At 29.1% G+C, this 24,617-nt stretch overlaps 1 protein-coding gene across 2 annotated transcripts in view; it reads left to right on the forward strand.

The window, feature by feature from the left end:
* The window catches only part of EcR (Ecdysone receptor), a 171,069-nt gene extending 160,627 nt beyond the window's left edge, over window positions 1-10,442 (forward strand). For both annotated transcript variants that reach the window (XM_075313932.1, XM_075313933.1), the window contains 4 exons: window positions 4,277-4,755; window positions 4,895-5,038; window positions 5,100-5,252; window positions 5,344-10,442. In XM_075313932.1, coding sequence (XP_075170047.1) covers window positions 4,277-4,755; window positions 4,895-5,038; window positions 5,100-5,252; window positions 5,344-6,060 — 1,493 coding nt within the window. In that variant the 3' untranslated portion in view covers window positions 6,061-10,442. The remainder of the gene's footprint in view (window positions 1-4,276; window positions 4,756-4,894; window positions 5,039-5,099; window positions 5,253-5,343) is intronic.
* Window positions 10,443-24,617: the final 14,175 nt, after the last annotated feature.

Genomic DNA, 24,617 nt, shown 5'->3' on the forward strand with positions numbered 1-24,617 from the left:
AAAAATCCATAAAAATGTATTTACAAGGAAGGTAGAATAATTAAACATTTGATTATATCGAAATCGATAGTGTGGTGAATTTCCCAAAAAACTCACCACACTGAAATTCTAATGTTGAATGATGAAATTTTTATATAGCAACTCAGTGCAAATTATAAAAAATATGTATTGTTCTGGAATCAATGAATTTTTCAATAAAATTTATATTTAAATGTGTATAAACATAGTCGATCTCACAAGGCATAGACTGTTTATCTTTTTTGTTTCAAATTCAAAATTTCCCTCCTCAAATGACATCTCTATTCCTGTGTTTAGTTGTTTTTACACTTTTTTTTATGGTGCTTGCTTGGGGTTTTTCATTTTCTGCATTGTAAGTCATGGAATGGAAAGTGGCATTATGGCCATCTATATCCATCTATCCATCCATCCATCTATTTGGCTAACCAACCAAACAACCAGCCCATGCTGCTAGCCATGTACACAGACATACAAGCACACATGTGAAAATGGAAAACGTGCTTAAGCCAAGTTTTCCCACTTTTTCACGTTTTCATTTTTCTTTTTTTTTTTTGTTTTGCCCACTGAACTTTTCTTCTTCAAAGTGTGCATCACACTGGCTCTGTCCAGAGAGCTGTATGGAGGGTGTATGGTGAACACGGTTTGCGTTGAGGAGAAAGGAAATGCAGTACGAGTTCGTTTTCAAAAGTTGATGGTTGTTGTTCCCGTCGCTATTGGCTGACATTCGTTCGGTGGGTTTGTTGGTCTTTCGGTCGTCTGTTGTTGTATATATACACGATGTACATATATGTGCATACCATACATATGTACATAGAAAACAGGCTGGCTGACATTCATGCTCTCACACATATTTGTACATAGCTTTCGAGGCAAAAGTGTACGTCAATAAACTTTTCATAGCACCCCGGTTCAATGTTGGATACTTGCACGTGCATTTTCGCACAACAACAAAATCGCATAGCAGCAGCAGCATACTTGTGTTTGCACAAAGTTTAACAACAAAGTGGGAAAATACAAAAATATATGTATAAACAACAAAAAGCAAAATGCGAATGCAGAAATCAAGAGAAGAGAGTAAACAAGAAAATGAAGAGTGTAAGAGAGGTGAAGGGCATTTGGGTGTTCAAGTATTAGCAAACTGACACACATTCATGCAAACATAATTGTCTTTTTGGGTATTTCTTTGGGAAGGCCTTAGAGAAATGCTTCAAATACATTGTATACAAATTTGTTAAAATATTTTATTTAAAAAATTAAAAAAAAATAATAAACTTTATGTATGCCACAATATGAAGTTTAAATGGAAAAAAAAATCCATTGTGCAAATGGCGTTCAGTTTTTTTATTTCATAATTGTGTACTTTATTTTTCGTATTATCTTGACAGTACTCCTTTTAGTGGAAGTATGAAATCATTAGAATGGATTTTGAACTATATTCACCATGTGGTGAGTTTCATTATAAATTCACCACACCTTATTTTTAATTCCAGATGGAAGAATATTAGCATAGGAGGTTGGAAAAAATTTTAGACTTTTGTTAGATGAATAAAATTGGCAGTTATTTATAGTCATGAAATATTGAAATACCCCATGCCTTTTTGGGGCTTCATTAGTTATTGATTTTTTCGTATTAACTTGACACTACTCATATTAGTGGCACACCACAACAGTTGGTGGTATTATGAAATCATTAGAATGAATTTAGAAATATATTCACGATGTGGTGATTTTTATTATAAATTCACCACACCTTATTTTTAATGGCCGATGGAAGTATATTTACATAGGAAGTTGGAAAATCTGTTATAAATGTATTGTATCAATAAAATCGTCGATTATTTATTGTTATATACATTTGTATTTGAAATTCCCATGCCATCTCGAGACTTCATTATTTAAAGATTTTTTCTTATTACCTTAACAGTACTTGTATAAGCAGCATACCGCGCCAGGTGATGGTATTATGAAATCATTAGAATTTATAACATATTCACCGTGTGGTGAGTTTCATTATAAATTCACCACACCTTATTTTTAATGGCCGATGGAAGTATATTTACATAGGAGGTTGAAAAAAGTGTTATAAATTTATTATATGAATTAAATTGTCATCTATTTATTGTATTTAGTCATATAGATTTATATTTCAAATTCCCTATGCCTTCTCGAGGCCTCATAAGTTGTTGCGCCTAGATGAATGTGTCTAGTGTTCCATGCAAAACGGAATATAATCCAAATAACAAAGACTAGGCTATATGGCTGACATTTGCCAGAAAGTTGTAGATAGCACATTCAAGTACAACCACCGAGATGGCAAACACTCTGCAACATACGACTTTACAATGCATCCAAGAATGTTTATTCCATAAAAAAAAATAAACTACAAATTGTTCATGGTATCTGATCTCCACATAAATTTAAATGAACATATCCATATGTTCGTATATACATAGGCATGAAAATATAAAATTTACATTTATACATAAAGATATACCAATTTAGTTAACTGAATGCAGTTCAAGTGCATAGTGCATAGAAAATCCAGCCGGTTCTATGACTTTAGCTGAAAGTAGGTCTGATAAGGTGTTTAGTAAAAATTATAGAATATCTGAGATTGATTGTGGCTTCCAATTCGATTAGGAATTATAATCGGTAAAAATATTAATAAGTTTTCTAAATATTATTTTGAAGTTGAATTATAACTATGGGATCTTGCATGTATTAAGAATAAATTTACAAAGTTATCTCAAAACACAATCTTTTACGTGTTTGTCTTACACAAAGTTTGCTCTATCATATAGTTTTGTATATTCATAAACATGCAAACAAATCCATGACCGAGCCCTTGCCATCGATACAATTTTGTATTACGTAGGTCTTACATGTGTCTGCCAGAGGAATATTTATGTTAGTGGAATAGCTCATATGCATGTACATTTATTTTGTACGAACAAGAAAAATTACATGTATTTTATAAAATCGTCCATTGACATAAATTCAATATTTGTATTTTACCTATTACAAGAGTGATATTGAGGGGAGTTTTTTGTCTCTTCTAAATTCTTAAGAATTTTTAAAGTTTTAATGTGAATCTAACTGGGCTTGTTAAATTCAAACTGGTCTATGGAAATTTCTCGCAACGAATATTGTCTTGAGAAAGTCATCACACAATAAAAAATATAACCTTTTTGTATTACATTTTAGAAAAAAACCAATACATTTACAAAATATCTTTCTTTTGGCATGATGATGATGATTTTGGTTTTGAGAGACACAACAAGCAATGAAAAATCTTCCATAACACTTTACTTCGTTTAAAAACTCAATTTAAACAAAATTCAGCCTGTGGTGAGTTTCTTGAGAAATTCACCACACCCCAATTTTTACGCCAAATTCAAATATATTCAATTTTTATATCATTACTATGGAAATAAATCGATTCTTAGGAAAAAAATATATCCCTATCGTCCTTCAAACATTTATTTTGGGATTTTTTTTGAAAAATTGTATCTATCATACGGTTAAATTAGATAAAATTTCCCCAAAACCTTATACGCAAACAAATTTTTAAAACAATTTTTGATGTTTAAAAATTTCAGTTGAATCAATTTTGTTAAACACTATACAAGGTTCATTCTTTGCCGATGATCAATTAATGTGCATATTTATTAGAGCTTACATGGGACATATCTGTGGCAAAGTCAGAATCCAAGTCGGATTTAGTAATGAAAATTTATGCAGAATATTCTGTGTATTGTGGGCAGACAAAGTCTAAAACAAACCCAACATTTCAACGTCATTTGTGTGTGTTTTCTGTTTTGTTAAAAAAAAAAAAAGAAAAAACCATATATAGATCCTATGTCATTTGAAATTCTAATATAATTTAAAACCTTCGAATCAATTAGAGTGGAAGTATTGTCTGAAAGGAAATGCTGAAATTTTTATCCAAAAGCATCATCGATCAAAAAAAATCCAAACATACTCAGGCAAATAACAAAAACACAATTGAAGATTCTGTGATATGATTTGGGTTTTAGTATTTTTTTAAATAAAACAATTAAATGAATAAATAATTAAAAAATAACCCTCGTATTAAGATACAACCAGAAAAAAATCTTACGCCTTAAAATTTTGATAGAATTCTATGAAATCAAGAATTTTAATCATACTTTCTTTATAAACTATTTTGACTATAATCATAAATCTCGTTTTTTTACACTTTATTAATTCCAATTTCATTTCTCCTTTTACCACTTAGGTCGTGATGATCTATCACCCTCGAGTAGTCTTAATGGATTTTCCACCAGCGATGCAAGTGATGTTAAGAAAATCAAAAAAGGCCCCGCCCCCCGATTACAAGAAGAACTCTGTCTCGTCTGTGGTGATCGGGCGTCAGGCTATCACTATAATGCACTCACATGTGAGGGCTGCAAGGGCTTCTTTCGACGGAGTGTTACCAAAAATGCCGTCTATTGTTGTAAATTTGGTCATGCGTGTGAAATGGATATGTATATGCGACGCAAGTGTCAGGAGTGCCGGCTGAAAAAATGTCTGGCGGTGGGTATGAGGCCCGAATGTGTTGTCCCCGAGAACCAGTGTGCAATGAAGCGACGCGAGAAGAAGGCCCAAAAAGAGAAGGATAAACTGCAGACGAGTGTATGTGCCACGGATGTTGTCAAAAAGGAGATATTACTCGATTTGATGACTTGTGAACCACCCACACATCCAACATGTCCGGTAAGTGTGTCAATCAATCGAAGGCCTAGGGATCTTTTGGCACCCCGAGAATTCTTAAGGAAAATGAAGAGCAGACTTGAAAAATCTAATTTTCTCTCTCTCCATTCATGAAAAAAAACTTTCTATCTTTTTTTTACAGCTGTTACCTGAAGAAATTTTGACAAAATGTCAGGCTCGAAATATACCTCCTTTAACGTACAATCAATTGGCAGTTATTTATAAATTAATATGGTATCAAGATGGCTATGAACAGCCATCTGAGGAAGATCTCAAGCGTATAATGGTAAGTAGAAAAAACTAAGTTTAGAAATTCCGCCATCTCACTAACCTCTTTTCCATTACAGAGTTCACCCGATGAAAATGAAAGTCAAACAGATGTTAGTTTTCGTCATATAACCGAAATCACTATACTCACAGTACAATTAATTGTGGAATTTGCCAAGGGTTTGCCAGCGTTTACCAAAATACCACAAGAAGATCAAATAACTCTGTTAAAGGTAAAATTACTATATCCAAAGAAATAAATAATTGACATTTGATGACTTTTTTTGTTGATTGCATATGAAATTAATTTTCAATTAATTTTAGGCCTGCTCATCCGAAGTTATGATGTTACGTATGGCCCGTCGTTACGATCACAATACAGATTCGATATTCTTTGCCAATAATCGATCGTATACCCGTGACTCGTACAAAATGGCCGGCATGGCTGATAATATTGAGGACTTGCTGCATTTCTGTCGACAAATGTATGCCATGAAAGTGGATAATGTCGAATATGCTTTACTCACTGCCATTGTGATCTTTTCCGATCGGCCGGGACTCGAAGAAGCCGAACTAGTCGAAGCGATACAAAGTTACTACATCGATACACTCCGCATTTACATACTTAATCGCCATTGTGGTGATCCAATGAGTCTCGTCTTCTTTGCCAAGCTATTATCCATATTAACCGAGCTGCGAACATTGGGCAATCAGAATGCAGAAATGTGTTTCTCGCTCAAGCTAAAGAATCGCAAACTGCCAAAATTCCTCGAAGAGATTTGGGACGTTCATGCCATTCCACCCTCGGTGCAATCGCACATACAGGCTACACAGGCGGAAAAAGCCGCCCACGAAGTAACGGCCTCAACATCGGGCATAGCCACAACAATACAACAAGCAGCCGCCACATCATCATCCTCCATAAATACATCATTGGCCACCTCATCGACATCACCTACGACAGCAGCTTCCACGCCAAATGGTGGCGATTTTGGTACCGATATGAGTCTGACACTGGGTCAAACCGATAGTAGTGCATAGCAATAGCTATTAATCAATAATGATGACAATGTTGTTGATGGTGATGATAATGTGAACGATGATGATGATGATGAGGGAGTAGTACTATTAGAGACAGCTGCAGCCGTTGCATTTGCCGATCATGAATTGCAATAGATGTTTGAGAAACATCTACAAACATACTATAACATATGTCGGTGTCTTCTTTTTGGTTTTCTTTTTGATTTTGGATTATATCGGTTTTATTATACACACACACTCACATTTCATTGAGGGTTTTTTTTTTTTATTTTGAGAAAGAGGGAAGCCTTGGTTTTCCACTTTCATTGTTACTTATATAGGCTATAATTGGGAGGGATATATTTTGGAAATTGTTAGAAATAAAGATCAAAGATATTTCCCAATTTTTTTTTTGTATTTTTTAAAAACTAAATAATGACAATTTCTTTAGAAATATCTTTTTAATAAAATGAAAAGGTTAAGGATAATAAATCAGAAAAATAGGTCTGAAAAAATACTTTCCTTGGGAACAAAATTCCCCTTTGTTAAGTTATTTTCTTTAAGAGCAAAAAACCCCCGAATTTATGACAAGCGTTACAAAGATTTCCTCTAAAATTTTCTTTAATAACACTTAATTAAATTTTTTATTTGCGTCAAAAGAACAAATCGTTTATCTAAAATTTCGTTGCTCTGGAAAGAAAATCCGTATGCTTTTCCTTTCTCAGCAGGGATTCTGCTGATGTAGCAGACATTTCTTGTATACGTCTTTTCCCATTATATACAGAAAGAAGAGTTTTTCTTTTCTGAGGAACGAAATTTTAGACAACCAAAATTTCCTTTTGAGGCAAAAAAATTTTCTTCCAAAGCAAATAAAAAATATCAGAGCTAATCGTTGAATCGTTTTTCACAAATTCGAGTTTATTTGCTCTAATAGAAAATGCTTTATAAGTATTTACTATTAAAATTTCGTTCCGGAGGAAAGTATTTTTTCTTTGGGTGCATTAAACCTCATTTTCATGGAGCTCCGTTAATCCTTGTGCACTCCTTGGGTCAATTTGACCCAACATTGATTTAAAACGTAATTTTTATTCCTTTAGTTATAGGATATTTTTTTAAACTTTTATTTATCCATTACAGGGACGAAATGTATGTTCTTAGAAGATAATAATAAAAATAAATTTTTTCCATAATCCGCTATAATAATCCGCACGTGGAAGTGGCACTTATCCAAGGAGTATACAAGGGTTAAAGCAATGTTAACCATCTAGTTTTTAAACCATACAACGGATATATAAGTTATTCTGTCTATAAACTCAAATGCCAATTAAACAACCAAAATATCGGTTAACATTAAAACGCAACAAAAATATATTCAAATTCAATTCATTTGTTTTTTATCCTTTTTTCTTACTGAAAGTTAAAGCCTAGCGGAGTTATATGAAAATGACCGTAAATATAATAAAATAATATATTAAATTTTTTAGAAATATTGTAAATATATCCAATTTTTTTTTTCTTCAATAAGCTTTACACACAAAGAAAACATATTTACCTCCAAAACGAAATTTTAGACAAGCGAAATTCCCATTTGATGTAAAGTATTTTCTGTAAAAGGAAATTGATACGATTTTATGACAAACGGTGCAACGGCTTTTCTAACATCTTTTTATGTGATTCTGAAAAAAATTGTTAGTGTCGTAGGAAACCTTCATTTGTCCATGATGGAATCTCAAACAAATTCCGCATTACGGAAGGATTTTGTTGACGAAAGCTTTTGCAAATATTATTTTCGCATAATAAAACACTTTTAAATGTATGTTTTTCTTTTTTTATGAAATAATTTTACTGGCCCCATATTAACAATTTCTTTCGGAATTTTTGTAGAACAAACTTATTATAGGGTTACATTGACATGATTAATTATTTTATATTTTCAATTCTATTTTCATTCTTTCCCTTTACGTTAAAGGCAGCTATTTTCTCAATTTGAAAAGTCTAAGAAAGAAATATCTAAAATATTGTGAAAAAATCATAGTGAAATTAGTTTTTTTTTTATAATTTCATGAACAAAAAATATATCCTTGTGTTTTTTGTTTTTTAACAAAATTAGCTTTTGTTATGTTGGCAAATATTTTAATTGCATGTACGACAAAGAAACGAAATTTTCCGTTTGCTTTGATCGTCACCACAAAATTACCTTGCTCTTGAAAAGTGTAAACAAAACTTTCAACATCAATTTTCTATTTCTTACAAAGTCAATTTTATATGATTTTCGACTTATTTAGTTTAAACTTTCTACTTGACAATGAACTATTTACCAATTCGTCTGCTCAAGTCGATTCAAGAAGGTGATATATGTTAGTCGAGCAGATCCATTTATTATCGCATATTTCAAAATGTAAACCACACCATCAACAAGATACAAAATTTATTAGCTAATAATTTCTATGAAAGCATGCATAAAATACTAAAAAAATATAAAATTTTTTTTAAGTGGTAATTTTTCAGAAGATTTACAAAATAACCGAAATTAGGATATAAAAGTTGTCACATTTATTTATTTATTTTTTTTTTTGTGTAAAAAAACATCAATTTCAAATAATCAAAATTTCCTAAGCTTACAAACTCCAATAGCCAAACATGATTTTGAAAAAATAATTAATTGATTTTCAATATCGTCAAATTTCATGGAAATATAGATTGATATATAAATTAACGATCGTCTTTTCTATAATTTGGAAAAAGTCGAAATTAGACATTTTAAAAATTTAAAAAAACAGGAAAAAGGGTAACTCGATTTTTCCTCTTTTATATTAAATTTCTCTTTTATATTAAATTTCTACAAATTTTCAAAGTATATCCTGGACCCTATAACTATAGCCTTTAAAACTCTCAGAATCTTTATTCAAACAAGACAAACAGATTAATTTATTTTATACCACACAAATATATAAAACACACAAAAACTTACAGACATTAAAATTTTCAAAAAATGACACACCAACAAAGAAAACTGAGAGTAAAGATTGTTAAATAAAATGTGTTTAACTATTAATTATTATATATGTATCATAATATTTAGGTTAAACGATGATGAAGGAAAACAAAAATATGATGATAACAATAATAATAATAATGTTAATAAATTACAAATCTATTTAAAAGAAATCAAAAAGAAAAAAATATTTAATATATACTTTTAGTATATAAATGAAAAGAAAAAATTTATATACACATAGGCAAAGAAACTTTGTTTACAATATTAAAGCCCCTACCCCCCCCACCCCCCCCCCCCCCCTCAACAAACTCTCCTGGTCCTTCCCGAGGAACCTAGAAATCCTTATTTCGACCCCCGCCCGAAAACAATATTTCTTGACTCCCAACTTTAAGAAGAAAAGGAAGAAACCTCATAAATCAAAATCCAAATGAAATGAAAAAAAAAACACACACACACAAAATTAAAGAAATTTATATTTCTATGTATTTATATGCCTATAATGAATAAGAGAAAAACTGATTATTAAGCAACAACAAAAAAGAAAATATTAAGCATAAAAAATACACATTCTTTTACTGTTTTAGTTTTTTCTTTTTTGGCTTATCTTTTTATGTTTCTTAAGATTTTAGCTAAACAACATAAATAAAAATGTATAACTAAACATCAACTACTATTATATATATATTGTACTACAATAATAATGTTATAAATATTATTAATAATTAATATAAATAATATTTTGTTTTTTATTTTTTAAATATGATAAATACGAAAAAACAACTTGGACTGATTTCTCACATTTTTTAGATCTACGAGTTACACAATAAGAAACCATGAAATGGACACATAAACAATTAAAAAAAAAAAACAAAAGTATATTCATTTTTTTAGAATTCCCTCCCTTGAAAAAAATTTTATAAATTTTATATATATACATTTGCAAACAAGAAAAGAATAATAAGTAAAAACAAAAAAAAAACAAAAGCAAACAACAAAAACTTTAACATATTTTTGGCGGCAATTAAATACATGTAATTTTTTTATATATTTACATTTAAATGAAATGAAAAGTGATAGTACGTTACATACGATTATGATTTTATTGTAACAAAAAACCCCCATAATTATGCTTTCATTAGTTGTAATTTTTATCAAGAACTCCTACTTCTCCCTCCCTCGTTTAATTCAACAAAATCATTGAAATTCACATAATATTTTTTTTTTTCTGAAAAAAAGACTTTGACCTTTTGTTGTAAGCATGTAAATCTATTTTTTTATATATAAATATTAATATTTTTTTTTATTATAATTATATCTATTACAATTTAAGACCAAAATAATTTTGGCATTTCTTTTGGCAATTTACTTTTTCAAAAACCTATTTTTCCAAGCATGGCCTTATTTTTTATAAAAAAAAAAAAACAAAAAATTTACACAAAACCAATAGTCTCTTTTTTTAATGAAAAAACAATTTACACAAAATTTTTAAGTATAAATATATATTTGATTTTTCTAAATAATTTTAATTTAAACAAATTGTTTAGAACAATTTCCTTTTATAAACTTTTGTTTTGCTAATTTTATTAATAAATATATATCTATTTTTTTATTTTTAAGTATAATGGTAAATAATAATTTGCTTTTCTCTTATAAGTGAAATAAATTATTTCAGATTTCAAAATCGTGCAATTGATTTTATTATTATTATTTTTTTAATATAACTATGGAAAATTGTATAAACAAAACATAATACATTTAAACAAATTATCGATAAACAAAATAATACCAACCAACATACGAATATTAATAATTTAAGACACAATTATTTCTCTTTTTCTCATATTTTAAATATAAAACAATCCCCCAAACTGTATATTAAGCATGAAAAATTGAATACACATACACATACTATATATACATAAATAAACCCCCCAACACATACACATGCAAACATTGCAGAAAAAATAAAAAAACATTTAATGTAAAATAAATAAAAATGATTTTTTTTTCCTTAAACAAAAAGTTTTCCTAAACCTATCATTTCAAACTATTCCAGTGATACAGGGTTTCAAGGATCTTTGGATACTTGACAAATGGTTGTAAGAAATATTGAATTGATACCGTTTGGTATCATATTTTCTGTTTGGAAAAACTTGTTTAAAAATTGGAAACTTTCCACTTGTCTAATTTTCATATTTGGCTATTGAAATCGAAATACTAATAGTCCTTAACTGCGCCCTACGATTTCAGAGAGTTTTTCGCTGCTAAAAGCGTTGCCACAATACTAATGGAATTCCATAACGCTATTGAAAATTATTTTGTCTACCATAAACAATCACATTGTCATTTCATCTATATCTTCCTTTTGGTTTTGGTTTCGGTTTTTACTTTATTTATTTTAAACAATTGATAATAATGAAATACTGTAATAATCAGAGTTAAAAATTCTAAATAGAACCACGTGGATTGGTATGCATATCTCCTACATGGTGATACTTATGGAAAAGTTGCGAAGCCCTTCGCTAATGGTAAGTCCATACTAGGAAATCTATGGTTTTATGGCTGGGAGTAAGAACAGAAATGTTTTTGGTTTGGTTAATCTGTTGTCACTAAACACTGAACATCGTGCTATGAAGAGCTCTAAATCTTCAATAACATTTAAGTTGCAAAGATTCCACAATTTCTTATTTGAAATTGTTCCTTATTTATTTCTATTTGCTCTAGCTCCAAAAACACATTTTACCAATTCGTATCGTTCCTTAAATAATATTCCGATCGCAAATGATTGAGATATTTATATATTCGTGACTTGCTTGTTTTCTTTCTCAGAATATTAGTGGATAGATTGTTTATTCTTATTAACAAAACTCCATTGCAAAATTATTCCAGTTTTCACGAGTAATAGGGTAAATTTATTTTTTGTTAATTGACATTAAAAGTCTAACGGAGCTATATAAAAATGGCCGTTAATATACAAAAAACAAATATTTTTAGCAAATCTATCAACTTATTATTCGTATTAAAATAAAATTTCAAATTTAAATATATATATTTTTTTAAATTTATTTTTGATCAAACTTCATTTATGAACAAAATGTCACACCAATATTCATATTAAACCAGCAATAGCAATATACGTATAATAAAATGATCATATACCAGGCGTTCACCCTCAGTCCGCCCAAAACAATGACCATATTCAACATATACATTTTTACCTCATTTTTTATAGAAATAAAATTTTGACAAAATTTTCTATAGAAATAAAATTTTGAAAAAAATCTATATTATTAAAAATTTGACAAAATATTCTATAGAATTACAATTTTGACAACATTTTCTATAGAAATAAAATTTTGGCAAAATTTTCTAAAGAAATAAAATGTTGGCAAAATGTTCTAAAGAAATAAAATTTTGACAAAATTTACTATAGAAATAAAAATTTTACAAAATTTTCTATAAAAATAAAATGTTGACAAAATTTTCTATAGAAATACAATTTTGACAAAATTTTCTAAAGAAGTAAAATTGTGACAAAATTTTCTATAGTCTGCAAGATGGTTGGATGGACGCACGTTTCGGAATTGCCGCATTCCTCATCAGCATCCTCTACTTGCGGCAAAACTATCAACCAATTATCAGAATAAATTCAGGCAGTTCGTCAAACCCAAAGTGAACCACACTTGAACCTTCCGAAAAAAAGTTTATGATATCCGGCTTATGCGGAAATAAATTCATACAAGCATCTCTCTTTTCCTTTCCCACCATCAAATCATCGATTTGAGTGCAGTTGGGTGGGATTATTTTGACAAAATTTTCTACAGAAATAAAATTTTGGCAAAACTTTCTAGAGAAATAAAATTTTGACAACATTTTCTATAGAAATAAAATTATGACAAAGTTTTCTATAGAAATAAAATTTTGAAAAAATTTTCTATAGAAATAAAATTTTGACAAAATTTTCTATGGAAATAAAAGACAAAATTTTCTATGGAAATAAAAGACAAAATTTTCTATAGAAATAAAATTTTGACAAAATTTGCTATAGAAATAAAATGTTGACAAAATTTTCTATGGAAATAAAAGACAAAATTTTCTATAAAAATAAAATTTTGACAAAATTTTCTATAGAAATGAAATTTTGAAAAAAAATCTATATTATTAAAAATTTGACAAAATTTTCTATAGAATTAAAATTTTGGCAAAATTTTCTAAAGAAATAGAATGTTGGCAAAATTTTCTAAAGAAATAAAATTTTGACAAAATTTTCTAAAGAAATAAAATTTTGACAAAATTTTCTATAGAAATAAAATTTTGACAAAATTTTCTATAGAAATAAAATTTTTACAAAATTTTCTATAAAAATAAAATGTTGACAAAATTTTCTATAGAAATAAAATTTTGACAAAATTTTCTAAAGAAATAAAATTTTGATAAAATTTTCTATAAAAATAAAATTTTGACAAAATTTTCTATAGAAATAAAATTTTGAAAAAAATCTATATTATTAAAAATTTGACAAAATTTTCTATAGAATTACAATTTTGGCAAAATTTTCTAAAGAAATAAAATGTTGGCAAAATTTTCTAAAGAAATAAAATTTTGACAAAATTTTCTATAGAAATAAAATTTTTACAAAATTTTCTATAAAAATAAAATGTTGACAAAATTTTCTATAGAAATAAAATTTTGACAAAATTTTCTAAAGAAATAAAATTTTGATAAAATTTTCTATAAAAATAAAATTTTGACAAACTTTTCTATAGAAATAAAATTTTGAAAAAAAATCTATATTATTAAAAATTTGACAAAATTTTCTATAGAATTAAAATTTTGGCAAAATTTTCTAAAGAAATAATATGTTGGCAAAATTTTCTAAAGAAATAAAATTTTGACAAAATTTTCTAAAGAAATAAAATTTTGACAAAATTTTCTATAGAAATAAAATTTTTACAAAATTTTCTATAGAAATAAAATTTTGACAAAATTTTCTATAGTCTGCAAGATGGTTGGATGGACGCACGTTTCGGAATTACCACATTCCTCATCGGCATCCTCTACTTGCTGCAAAACTATCAACCAATTATCAGAATAAATTCAGGCAGTTCGTCAAACCCAAAGTGAACCACACTTGAATCTTCCGAAAAAAGGTTCATGATATCCGGCTTATGCCGAAATAAATTCATATAAACATCTCTCTTTTCCTTTGCCACCATCAAATCATCGATTTGAGTGTTATTTTGACAAAATTTTCTAGAGAAATAAAATTTTGACAAAATTTTCTATAGAAATAAAATTATGACAAAATTTTCTATAGAAATAAAATTTTGAAAAAAAAATTCTATAGAAATAAAATTTTGACAAAATTTTCTATAGAAATAAAATTTTGGCAAAATTTTCTATAGAAATAAAATGTAGAGAAAAATTTTTATAGAAATAAAATTTTGGCAAAATTTTCTATAGAAATAAAATGTAGAGAAAAATTTTTATAGAAATAAAATTTTGACAAAATTTTCTATAGAAATAAAATATTGACAAAATTTTCTATAGAAATAACCTCTGTTTGTTAGAGCTACACTTATAGTTTAGTCAATGCATGATTTTAAGCTGAAATAAAAAACAACAATGAAATAAAATTTTGATAAAATTTTCTATAGAAATAAAATTTTGACAAAATTTTCTTTAGAAATAAAATTTTAACAGCATTTTCTATAGAAATAAAATTTTGACAGGGTTTTCTATAGAAATAAAATTTCGACAAAATTTTCCATAGACCCAAAATTTTCTTTATAGAAATAAAATTTTGACAAAATTTTCTAAAGAAATAAAATTTTGACTAAATTTTCTAAAGAAATAAAATTTTGACAAAATTTTCTATAGAAATTAAATTTTTTGTTCGGTAGTTTTTTGGTAAAATTTTCTCCAAATTTTGGTATATTATTTGGATTTGTGTGGCTAAACCTAAACCGCAAAACCCATGAACATTTTTCTAAAAAGTACAAAATGTTACGTTCTTTAAATGAAAATATTGATAGTGTTTATGAAAAACTTTCGTACTTTTAATGAAAATTTCAAGACGAACGAAGAATAGTTAAGGATGAATGTTTCGTAAAATCTGAAATGAAATGAATTCTGTCTGTGTAACATTTTCATTTGCATTTATTTCCTAAGCATTTTTCACTACACTGCCAATAAAGCGATATTTTCCACATTTACATATAACGAAATTGATTTCATTTAAGCTAAAATTCTCTTGATAAAAAATACGCACACAATTTTTTTTATTGCGTTTTTTGTTTTAATAAAAGAAAAGTTAATCAAAATGCATTTTATTTTTGAATTTTCATTACACACTCATCAATAGAACGGAAACGGAAACAATTATCTCTGTCGCCTAAAAGCACACACTAAAATCTATAAAGAAATTAAATACACATATAAAACAATGTGTGTGGGTGTGTATATATAAGAAAATACGTAATTTTCTCTATGGGGATAATACAAACGACAAATCCCAAAAATAAAACGGAAATCATTTATTATACAGCAAGAAAATAATATGGGTAAACGGTATTAACTTTATATTTATTTATATGTAGAGAGAGAGAGAGAGCAAAAGAGAGAACTTACAACAATCCCTAATAGAAATTCTCGTAATAAATACCTAACTTTACATAAAATACAAAACAGAAATTTATGAATTCTCGAGAACAGAAATAGTAAACCTCAAAATACGATCTTAAACGAAATATCTTAACAAAATAATTACATAAAAATGAACAAAAAACAATTTTAAAAAGAAATTACGTATTTATAAAAGTTAAATTATAAAAATAACAAAAAAACAAATATATGTATATGGACGATACACACTGCCATTCAAAGCGAAAACGTTCTATACTTTCCTTTTCTTTAAAAAAATAAATAAGGAATAATTTATAGAATAATACTAAGATCTAGGCAAAACAATGAAATGGCTGCTAACAGATGATGAAATTAACACAAGAAGAATAAAACAAAACTTAAAAAGCTAAGGAAACAAAACAAATCCTTAACAATTCAAAAAAGAAGGAAAACAAAAATAGCGTTTCTTTTGAAAAAAAAAAAAACAACAAAATAACCGATACCTGATTGGACGTTCAAAAGTAAATGACAAAAGCTAAACAACACAAACAAAAATGTACCGGATAAACTCTTCGCAAAACAAACACGTATAGCAATATGGAAAGAAACATAACATAAAAAACCTCTGACAACAAACAAATTGTATAGACATATGTTGTTAACAATGTAAAACCAAAACCTATTATGTATGTGTAAAAAACAGTCTTCAAATGCGATGATGGTTACAAAAAATTAAAAAAATTATCTTCTATATGAAAAAAAGTAAAAACCAAAACTGTATTACTTAAAAGTAATATTATTTATATAAATACAATGATATATATTAAGAAAACTTTTAATTTGATTTTTTAACATAAATCCCAATTTATTTTTTATTGTAAATAATTCAATGCTAAATAATGCTTAGACCTGAGAATCCCCCTAAACCCTTTAAAAAAATATTATTCGAAATATTAAGTCAATATGATAGAAATGCTATTCAAAAAATTTTGATACGAATGAAAAGTTTACTAAAACTAAAAAAACAGTTTAAGAATGAGAAATAGAATTTAGTTAGATTTGGCTAAAGCAAGGATATATGATAGACCTAAAAGTAAATGGAGGTGCTCAGTTTTTATTTAGAAGAATATTTTTTTGTTTGTGAAACGCATAGGATTCTTCTGCGTTCTGCAATTGATAACATGACCATAGATTATTATGCATAAGGTTTATTCACTAAAACATGGCATATAAAGAAACTTGTTATGGCATGGATTTCGCTGAAAATAATCTTATATGAGGTAACTTAAAAAAATTATTTACATTTTTTATTTATTAAAAACAAAAAATAATTTTTATGTATAATTGTTTGTATCCTTTAGGGGTTGCAATTGAAATCTAACAGACGACTTCTTCAAAAAAATTTCGCAAATAGATTTTCTGGCATTCTCCCCAAATGTGAAAAATTCCATTTTTCGATGTTTGAAAATTTTCTACTATCGAAAAGCTGACTCTTGACGTGACTTTTTTGCTCATATTCAGTTGGCATTTTGGTCTTTATAAAAAATCAATTGCGCATTTTTCTTTTTCGACAAAATGTCGAAATAATCTTATATGAGTAACTTTTTTACAATAATTATTATTTTTTATACCCTTCACCACTACTGTGGTACAGGGTATAATAAGTTTGTGCATTTGTATGTAACCCCAAGAAGGAGTAATCATAGACCAACCTTTTAGTATACGGATCGGCTTAGAAATAAATTCTGAGTCGATTTAGCGATGTCCGTCTGTCTGTCTGTTGGTGTATTTTTGTGTGCAAAGTACAGCTCGCAGTTTTAGTTGTCCTAAAATTTGGTATGGCGTCCTGTTTCGGCTCAAAGACGATCTCTATTGATTTTGGAAAAATCGGTTCAGATTTAGATATAGCTGCCATATATATTTTTCACAGATCTGGTCATAATTGGCGTGTATATCAACCGATCTTCCTCAAATTCCGTACATCCGAATATTTTATGAGTCTCGAAAAACTTGCAAAATATCAGCCAAATCGGTTCAGATTTAGATATAGCTCCCATATATAGCTTTCGACCGATTTACACTCATTTGCCCACAGAGGCCAGTTTTTTGCTCCGATTTAGTTGAAATTTTGCATAGGGATTAGAATTAGCATTGTAACTATGTGTGCCAAATTTGGTTGAAATCGGTTCAGATTTAGATATATCTCCCATATATAGCTTTCGCCCGATTCACACTCATATGACCACAGGGGCCAAATTTTTGCTCCGATTTAGTTGAAATTTTGCACAGGGAGTAGAATTAGCATAGTAGCTATGCGTGGTTGAAATCGGTTAAGATTTAGATATATCTCCCATATATAGCTTTCGCCCGATTTACACTCGTATGACCACAGAGGCCAATTTTTAACTCCGATTTAGTTGACATTTTGCACAGAGAGTAGAATTAGCATTGTTGCTATGCGTGCCAAATTTGGTTGAAATCGGTTCAGATTTAGATATAGCTTCCATATATATGTTTTTCTGATTTCGACAAAAATGGTCAAAATACCAACATTTTCCTTGTTAAATCGCCACTGCTTAGTCGAAAAGTTGTAAAAATTACTCTAATTTTCCTAAACTTCTAATACATATATATCGAGCGATAAATCATAAATAAACTTTTGCGAAGTTTCCTTAAAATTGCTTCAGATTTAAATGTTTCACATATTTTTTTTTACTAATATTGTGTTCCACCCTAGTGCATTAGACGACTTAAATTTTGAGTCTATAGATTTTGTAGAAGTCTATCAAATTCCTCCAGATCGAGTGATATTTAAATGTATGTATTTGGGACAAACCTTTAGCATTGTTGCTATGCGTGCCAAATTTGGTTGAAATCGGTTCAGATTTAGATATAGCTTCCATATATATGTTTTTCTGATTTCGACAAAAATGGTCAAAATACCAACATTTTCCTTGTTAAATCGCCACTGCTTAGTCGAAAAGTTGTAAAAATTACTCTAATTTTCCTAAACTTCTAATACATATATATCGAGCGATAAATCATAAATAAACTTTTGCGAAGTTTCCTTAAAATTGCTTCAGATTTAAATGTTTCACATATTTTTTTTTACTAATATTGTGTTCCACCCTAGTGCATTAGACGACTTAAATTTTGAGTCTATAGATTTTGTAGAAGTCTATCAAATTCCTCCAGATCGAGTGATATTTAAATGTATGTATTTGGGACAAACCTTTATATATAGCCCCCAACACATTTGACGGATATGATATGGTATCGAAAATTTAGATCTACAAAGTGGTGCAGGGTATAATATAGTCGGCCTCGCCCGACTTTAGACTTTCCTTACTTGTTTTAGTTTATTTTTTATGGGAATCTAACAAGCGACTTTTTCAAAAATTTTAAATAGTAGTCCACTTTTTGGCAATTGGAAAAAAATTTAATTTCTGTCTTTTTCCAAGTGTGAAAAATTCAATTTTTCGACGTTTAAATTTTTAAATTTTTTCTGCTATCGAAAAGCTGACATTTGACGTGAATTCTGACTTTTTGGCTCGTATTCAGTTGATATTTTGACTTTTTAAAATATTTGAAATAGTAGTCCACTTTTTGGCAATTGGAAAAACTTGACTTTCTGACTTTTTCCAAATGTGAAAATTTCAATTTTTCGACTTTTGTTTTTTTTTCTAATACCGGAAAGCTGACTTTTGACGTGGCTTCTGACTTTTTGGCTCGTATTCAGTTGACATTTTGGTCACTATAAAAAAACGATTGGTATATATGACTTGCTTTTCAAACAAACAAACAATACAAATGTCGGTTTTTAAGATTTTTTTCTTTTTTGATATTTCAACAGGGAAACAGCTATTAGCTTTTCCTTTTTCAGCAGACAAAAACTGCTGTTTTAGCAAACTGTTTTGCTCTTACGAATAAAAAAAAATTGTCTAAATGTAGAATGGTTACGACATTGAAAGTCGATGTAGCGCTTAGTTCAACATGTAAAGAGATCAATAGATCATATTTGAAGATCACAAGGAACCCACTACGTATGTTTTACAAAAAGACCCAAAAGTTGACATGAACATTTTTAGACAACAAATTTTCCTTAAGGACCAAATAATTGGAATTGTTAAAAAAAATTTTTTTTTGCTTTTATTTTTTTTCAATTTTGTTTTTTTTTTTTTTTTTGTTTCAATTTTTTCGATGTTATTCACCAAATAAAATATTTATGTTTAAATTTTCTTTTTTTAATATTGATTCCATCTATGGTCATGTAACACAACCATTTACAAACAAAATTATATTTTGTATTTATTTATTTTGAACGTTGTGAGAGAGAAATAAAGAGATTGTTAGAGTTTAAAACTAAAAAATTTTTTAGTCTAAGCACAGGCCCCCGTCATATGAAATATTGAAAATTTATGTATGTTAATTGTAATTGAAATGGTGCACGTTTAAAACAACAACAGATAAGGTTTGTAAAGTAGCAGGAAGATAATGAATAAGGATTAATATGGTATTATGGAACAGAAAGCGATATATACGTATAGAAATAGATTATATAAACAATGTTTTTTTTATATTTCAAATACAGACAAAAACAAAAAGGAATATTTCAACATAAAGAAAAAAAGTAATATAACTTGGAATATAGATACAAAAAAAAACACTCTCATTTAAATATTACTGTTTATTAATTTTCATATGAATCCAAAAACAAACCTTAAATTTCCCTAAAATTATTAAAAACAAAAGTCTAAAAAGTAAAAACAACTTATTAATTATTAAAAGTACATAGTAAGTTGTAAAAAAAACCAAAACAAAAGAAGAAACAAGAAAATAAAATGCAAACAAATAAGCAGATAAACAAAAATATTATTATATACATACATATATGAATCTATATAAAAAACAAAGCGAAAGAAAGGAATAAAAATATATCTATATTTGAAATATATTTAAATTAAAAGCCCCGGACTTGTTACTACATATGTCAAGAGTAAGTATGAATCAAAAAAACAATTAATAAATATACATGCTGTTCTGATACACACGTGCATCGCTTTCGTGAGGTGTCACACTTAAGAGGTGTTCTGGACTACACTTTACACCATCACAAATTTGAAAAATGTACACGAACAGTTTTTATATATAGGCCATTTGAAAAAAAAAACATTTTTTATTGTTAAAATTTTACCGGCAAAAGAAGTTTAATTTATAGTTGCTGTCCGCAAGTTAAATGCTGAAAAAATCAGTTGTTTACATTTTTCGATCAAAAGTCCGAAAAAGTGTTCTCACGTGTAAATCCGAACAACTATCGTTTTGAGAGGTGTGAAGAGTTGGTGTTGTGTGGCGGGGAGACCTAGAGACGATTTTCAAAAGTATAATCGATTATTCCTAATCCTTTTATATTCTTAATGTGCCAACAGATCGCCAACGATGAGTTATTACAAGAAAATGAAGCCGACCCATTTTTGTCGACTGACACTAAGTTTTTGCCTACGGCGGCGGCCGATATAAATTTGTCTATTCGGCGGCGGACAATTACCCAAGATAAAATCAATTTGAAGTAATCCGAATGGTAATGAGATTAGTTGTACAACCAATCTTATTTATTTATTTATTTATTTATCAATTAATTACATTTACAATAAAATTTTAAATATTATTGTAAGCTATGACTGCTAGGGTCTTAAGCTTGTACAACCAATCTTACAATCACATTTACATTTCATTCAAATTTTCTGAGCTAAATTTTTGCAAAATTATTATAGCAACATGATACTGACGGATTTTGGTGAAAAGTTAAGCATTTTGACAAAAAATACAACAATTATTAATAATATTTTTCTGGTTTAAATCAATATTTTTTAATTAATTGGCGGCTAATTTTGAGTCGAGATGTGTCGACAAATTCGGCGGCGGCTTCGACTGTCAACAACTAGTTCGGCGGCGCGACTCGGCGGCTTCATTCTCTGGTTATTACGGGTAATGAGATTAATTGTACAACCATTCTTAAAATCTAATTTAGATTTCATTATTTTTTTTTTATACTGATAGATTGTGGGTGGAAAATTGAAAATTACAACAATTATTAATATATTTTTCTAATATATGTAAATCAATATTTTCGATTAATTGGCGGCTAATTTTTGAGTCGAGATGAGTAGACATATTAGGCGGCGGCGTCGAATGGCAAAATATGATCGGCGGCGCGGCTTTATTCTCTGGAGCTGATGACCATTTCGCTTCGGTGGAACTTTGATCTGGATAACTTAAATTACACTTCCTCTTCTTGAGATTTCCCCGACTTTCTGTTTGGATTATCGCCTCTCAGTAATGCTGGTGTCATTTCTGAGTGTTTCCAAGCTTCTCTGAGTGGTTTCACTGCAATGTGAAACACCATTGGGACTCGGCTCGGTCCTTTGTCATTGACAACATGGAATCGGGCAGCACTCAGTGATAAGAGAGAAGTTCAACACTATGGTATCACAATGGACTGATCTAACCTAATCTAGGTTAGGTTAGGTTAAAGTGGCAGCCCGATTAAGTTTCAGGCTCACTTAGACTATTCAGTCCATTGTGATACCACATTAACTAAAAGTACCTATTACATATGGGCACTTCTAGTTTTAACCGCTGAACCTTCTCGATTTTCTTTATTCTGTTGAACCAACCAGATTGTTTCGAAAACATTAGCAGACTGCTTAAGTTAACGTTTTCCAGGTCCGCCAGTAATCTAAAGCTATATGCCCCTAAAATTTGCTTACGCCTTACACAAAATGTAGGACACTCACACAAGAGGTGTTTAATTGATTCCTTTTCCTCCGCATCATGGCAGGTCTTACAATATGCATTATACTTCGCGCCAATTGTTTTTGCAAAATCGCCTATCAGTCAGCGAGCCGTTATAGCAGATATCAGGAGTGATATCTGACGTCTTGAGAACACTAGCATATCTAGTGTCCGGTTTAAGTTTAAATAGGGCGATATTTGCAATTCTCCCATCCAGTGTTGCCAGTATTGGGGATTTTTCCCCAAATCGGATATATTTATTCGTGAATGGGGACAACATTTTTGAGTTGGGGATTTGGTGGGGAATTTCCACAAATTTGGGGTTTTTTGTGGAGAATTTTCGAAATCTGTTCTGTATAATTAATCAGAGTAAGAACTATGGTTTATATGAAATTATTTACTTCTACATGCTAAGAAAAAATGCTTAAAGAAGTACAGAGATTCTCCAAAATATAAAAAATGCCTCCTCTTTATTCCACGGCCTTTATTTGGGTGGCCCAAGAGCTTCTTTACAATTTACTCTTTTTCCTAAGAAATTTTTTACTATTGTAAAATTATTTCGTAAAGACTCATCTGCGTACATCACTGATTTTGAAAATATATCCCATATTCCATACATATGGAATAGAGTTCATATCGGGACAGCAACGCGTTTTGATCGATAAGCCAATTTTATTTCTTGATTATATGTTGACCGAACTCCCATTTTTATTTCCCGAGCGTTTAGAAGATGATTTGCATAAGATGACTCGATGACTCTTCATACCACACACAAAAAAATTTCACGAAAATTTTTTCAATTAAAATTTTAATTGAGTTTTAAAAAATATTCAATTAAAAATTTAATTGATTCAACAAATTTTTTAATTGAAACAAAAATCAATCACAAAAATAATAGTATCAATTAATTTTTTAATTGGATCAATTAACTTTTTAATTGACCTTCAATTAATTTTTTAATTGATACTATGATTTCTGTGATTGAAGACATTTCAATTAAAAATTAATTGGATCAATTAAAAATTAATTGGATCAATTAATTTCGTGATTGAATCAGAAAAAATTTTTTTGTGTGCAATAATTAACTCTGATGGGGGCTGGTATCGGATGATATTTTGAGCACCCGTCCACTGGTTTTGTGTTTTGAAATCTTCATCTTTTTGTAACTCGCAAACTGGTGTAGCAAAAATTGCACATTTTTATTTTATTTTATAATTTCTTTACGTATTTTCTACAGCAGAGTATATTCGTTTACTTTTTTTTGAAAAAAAAAAAAAAAAAAACTTGCCAAAAAATTTATTGGGGATCTTTATGGGGAATTTTAAATTAAATTGGGGATTTTTGGGGATAAAAGCGTTCCATTTTGAGGACAAGAGCCCGGAAAATACTGGCAACACTGCTCCCATCGAACATTTACCATCATAACAGCCTTCTCACGCAGTAAGAGCTTGCAGGTAACCAGAGGCATACCAACCGATTCTAGTTCCCCTGGAATATGTAAGGTAGTTCCTAGTCTTGCTAACTCATCTGCTTCGCAGTTCCCCGGTATGTCCCTATGGCCAGACACCCATATTAGGTAAATATTGTGCTGCTCAGCCATCTCATTGAGAGATTTGCGGCAGTCGATGACCGACCCAACCTAAGGTTTTCCAATTCGTCATTGTTTTTCGTTAAAAAACGAACTCGAACAGCCCACTCACTTTACCCAGAACTTTTTCATAGCCAATTATTTATAGATGATAATGAAGTATAAGATCAGTTGATATGTTAAGATTGCCAACTATTTCTTCTAAGTTCATGTCATAGATTTGTTTTGTTGTATATTAGCTTCGCTTTTGGTTTTCAGTTGGGCCCTAATCCAACAGTCAACTATTGTGGACAAACCTTGGATATTCTTCTAGGTGTTAGATATAACGACATTTCTAAAGTTATATCCCATGTTCAGATATTCGGAATCGAAAGTGGCAAAAAATTATTTTTCTTGTATAGATAAAATCGAGATATATACTTTACTGACAGTTTTAAGCTTTTTTGTATATATCCCCTGATTATACAAAAAAGTTAACAAATTCGAATATTACGCAAATGAAATATTACGCTTGTTTCAGATTCCGAATATCGGAAAAAGGCGAGGTAATAATTTAAAAAAAATGACTTCGATATA

The sequence above is a fragment of the Haematobia irritans genome, chromosome 5, assembly GCF_050003625.1.
Source record: "Haematobia irritans isolate KBUSLIRL chromosome 5, ASM5000362v1, whole genome shotgun sequence".
Lineage (NCBI taxonomy): Eukaryota > Metazoa > Arthropoda > Insecta > Diptera > Muscidae > Haematobia > Haematobia irritans.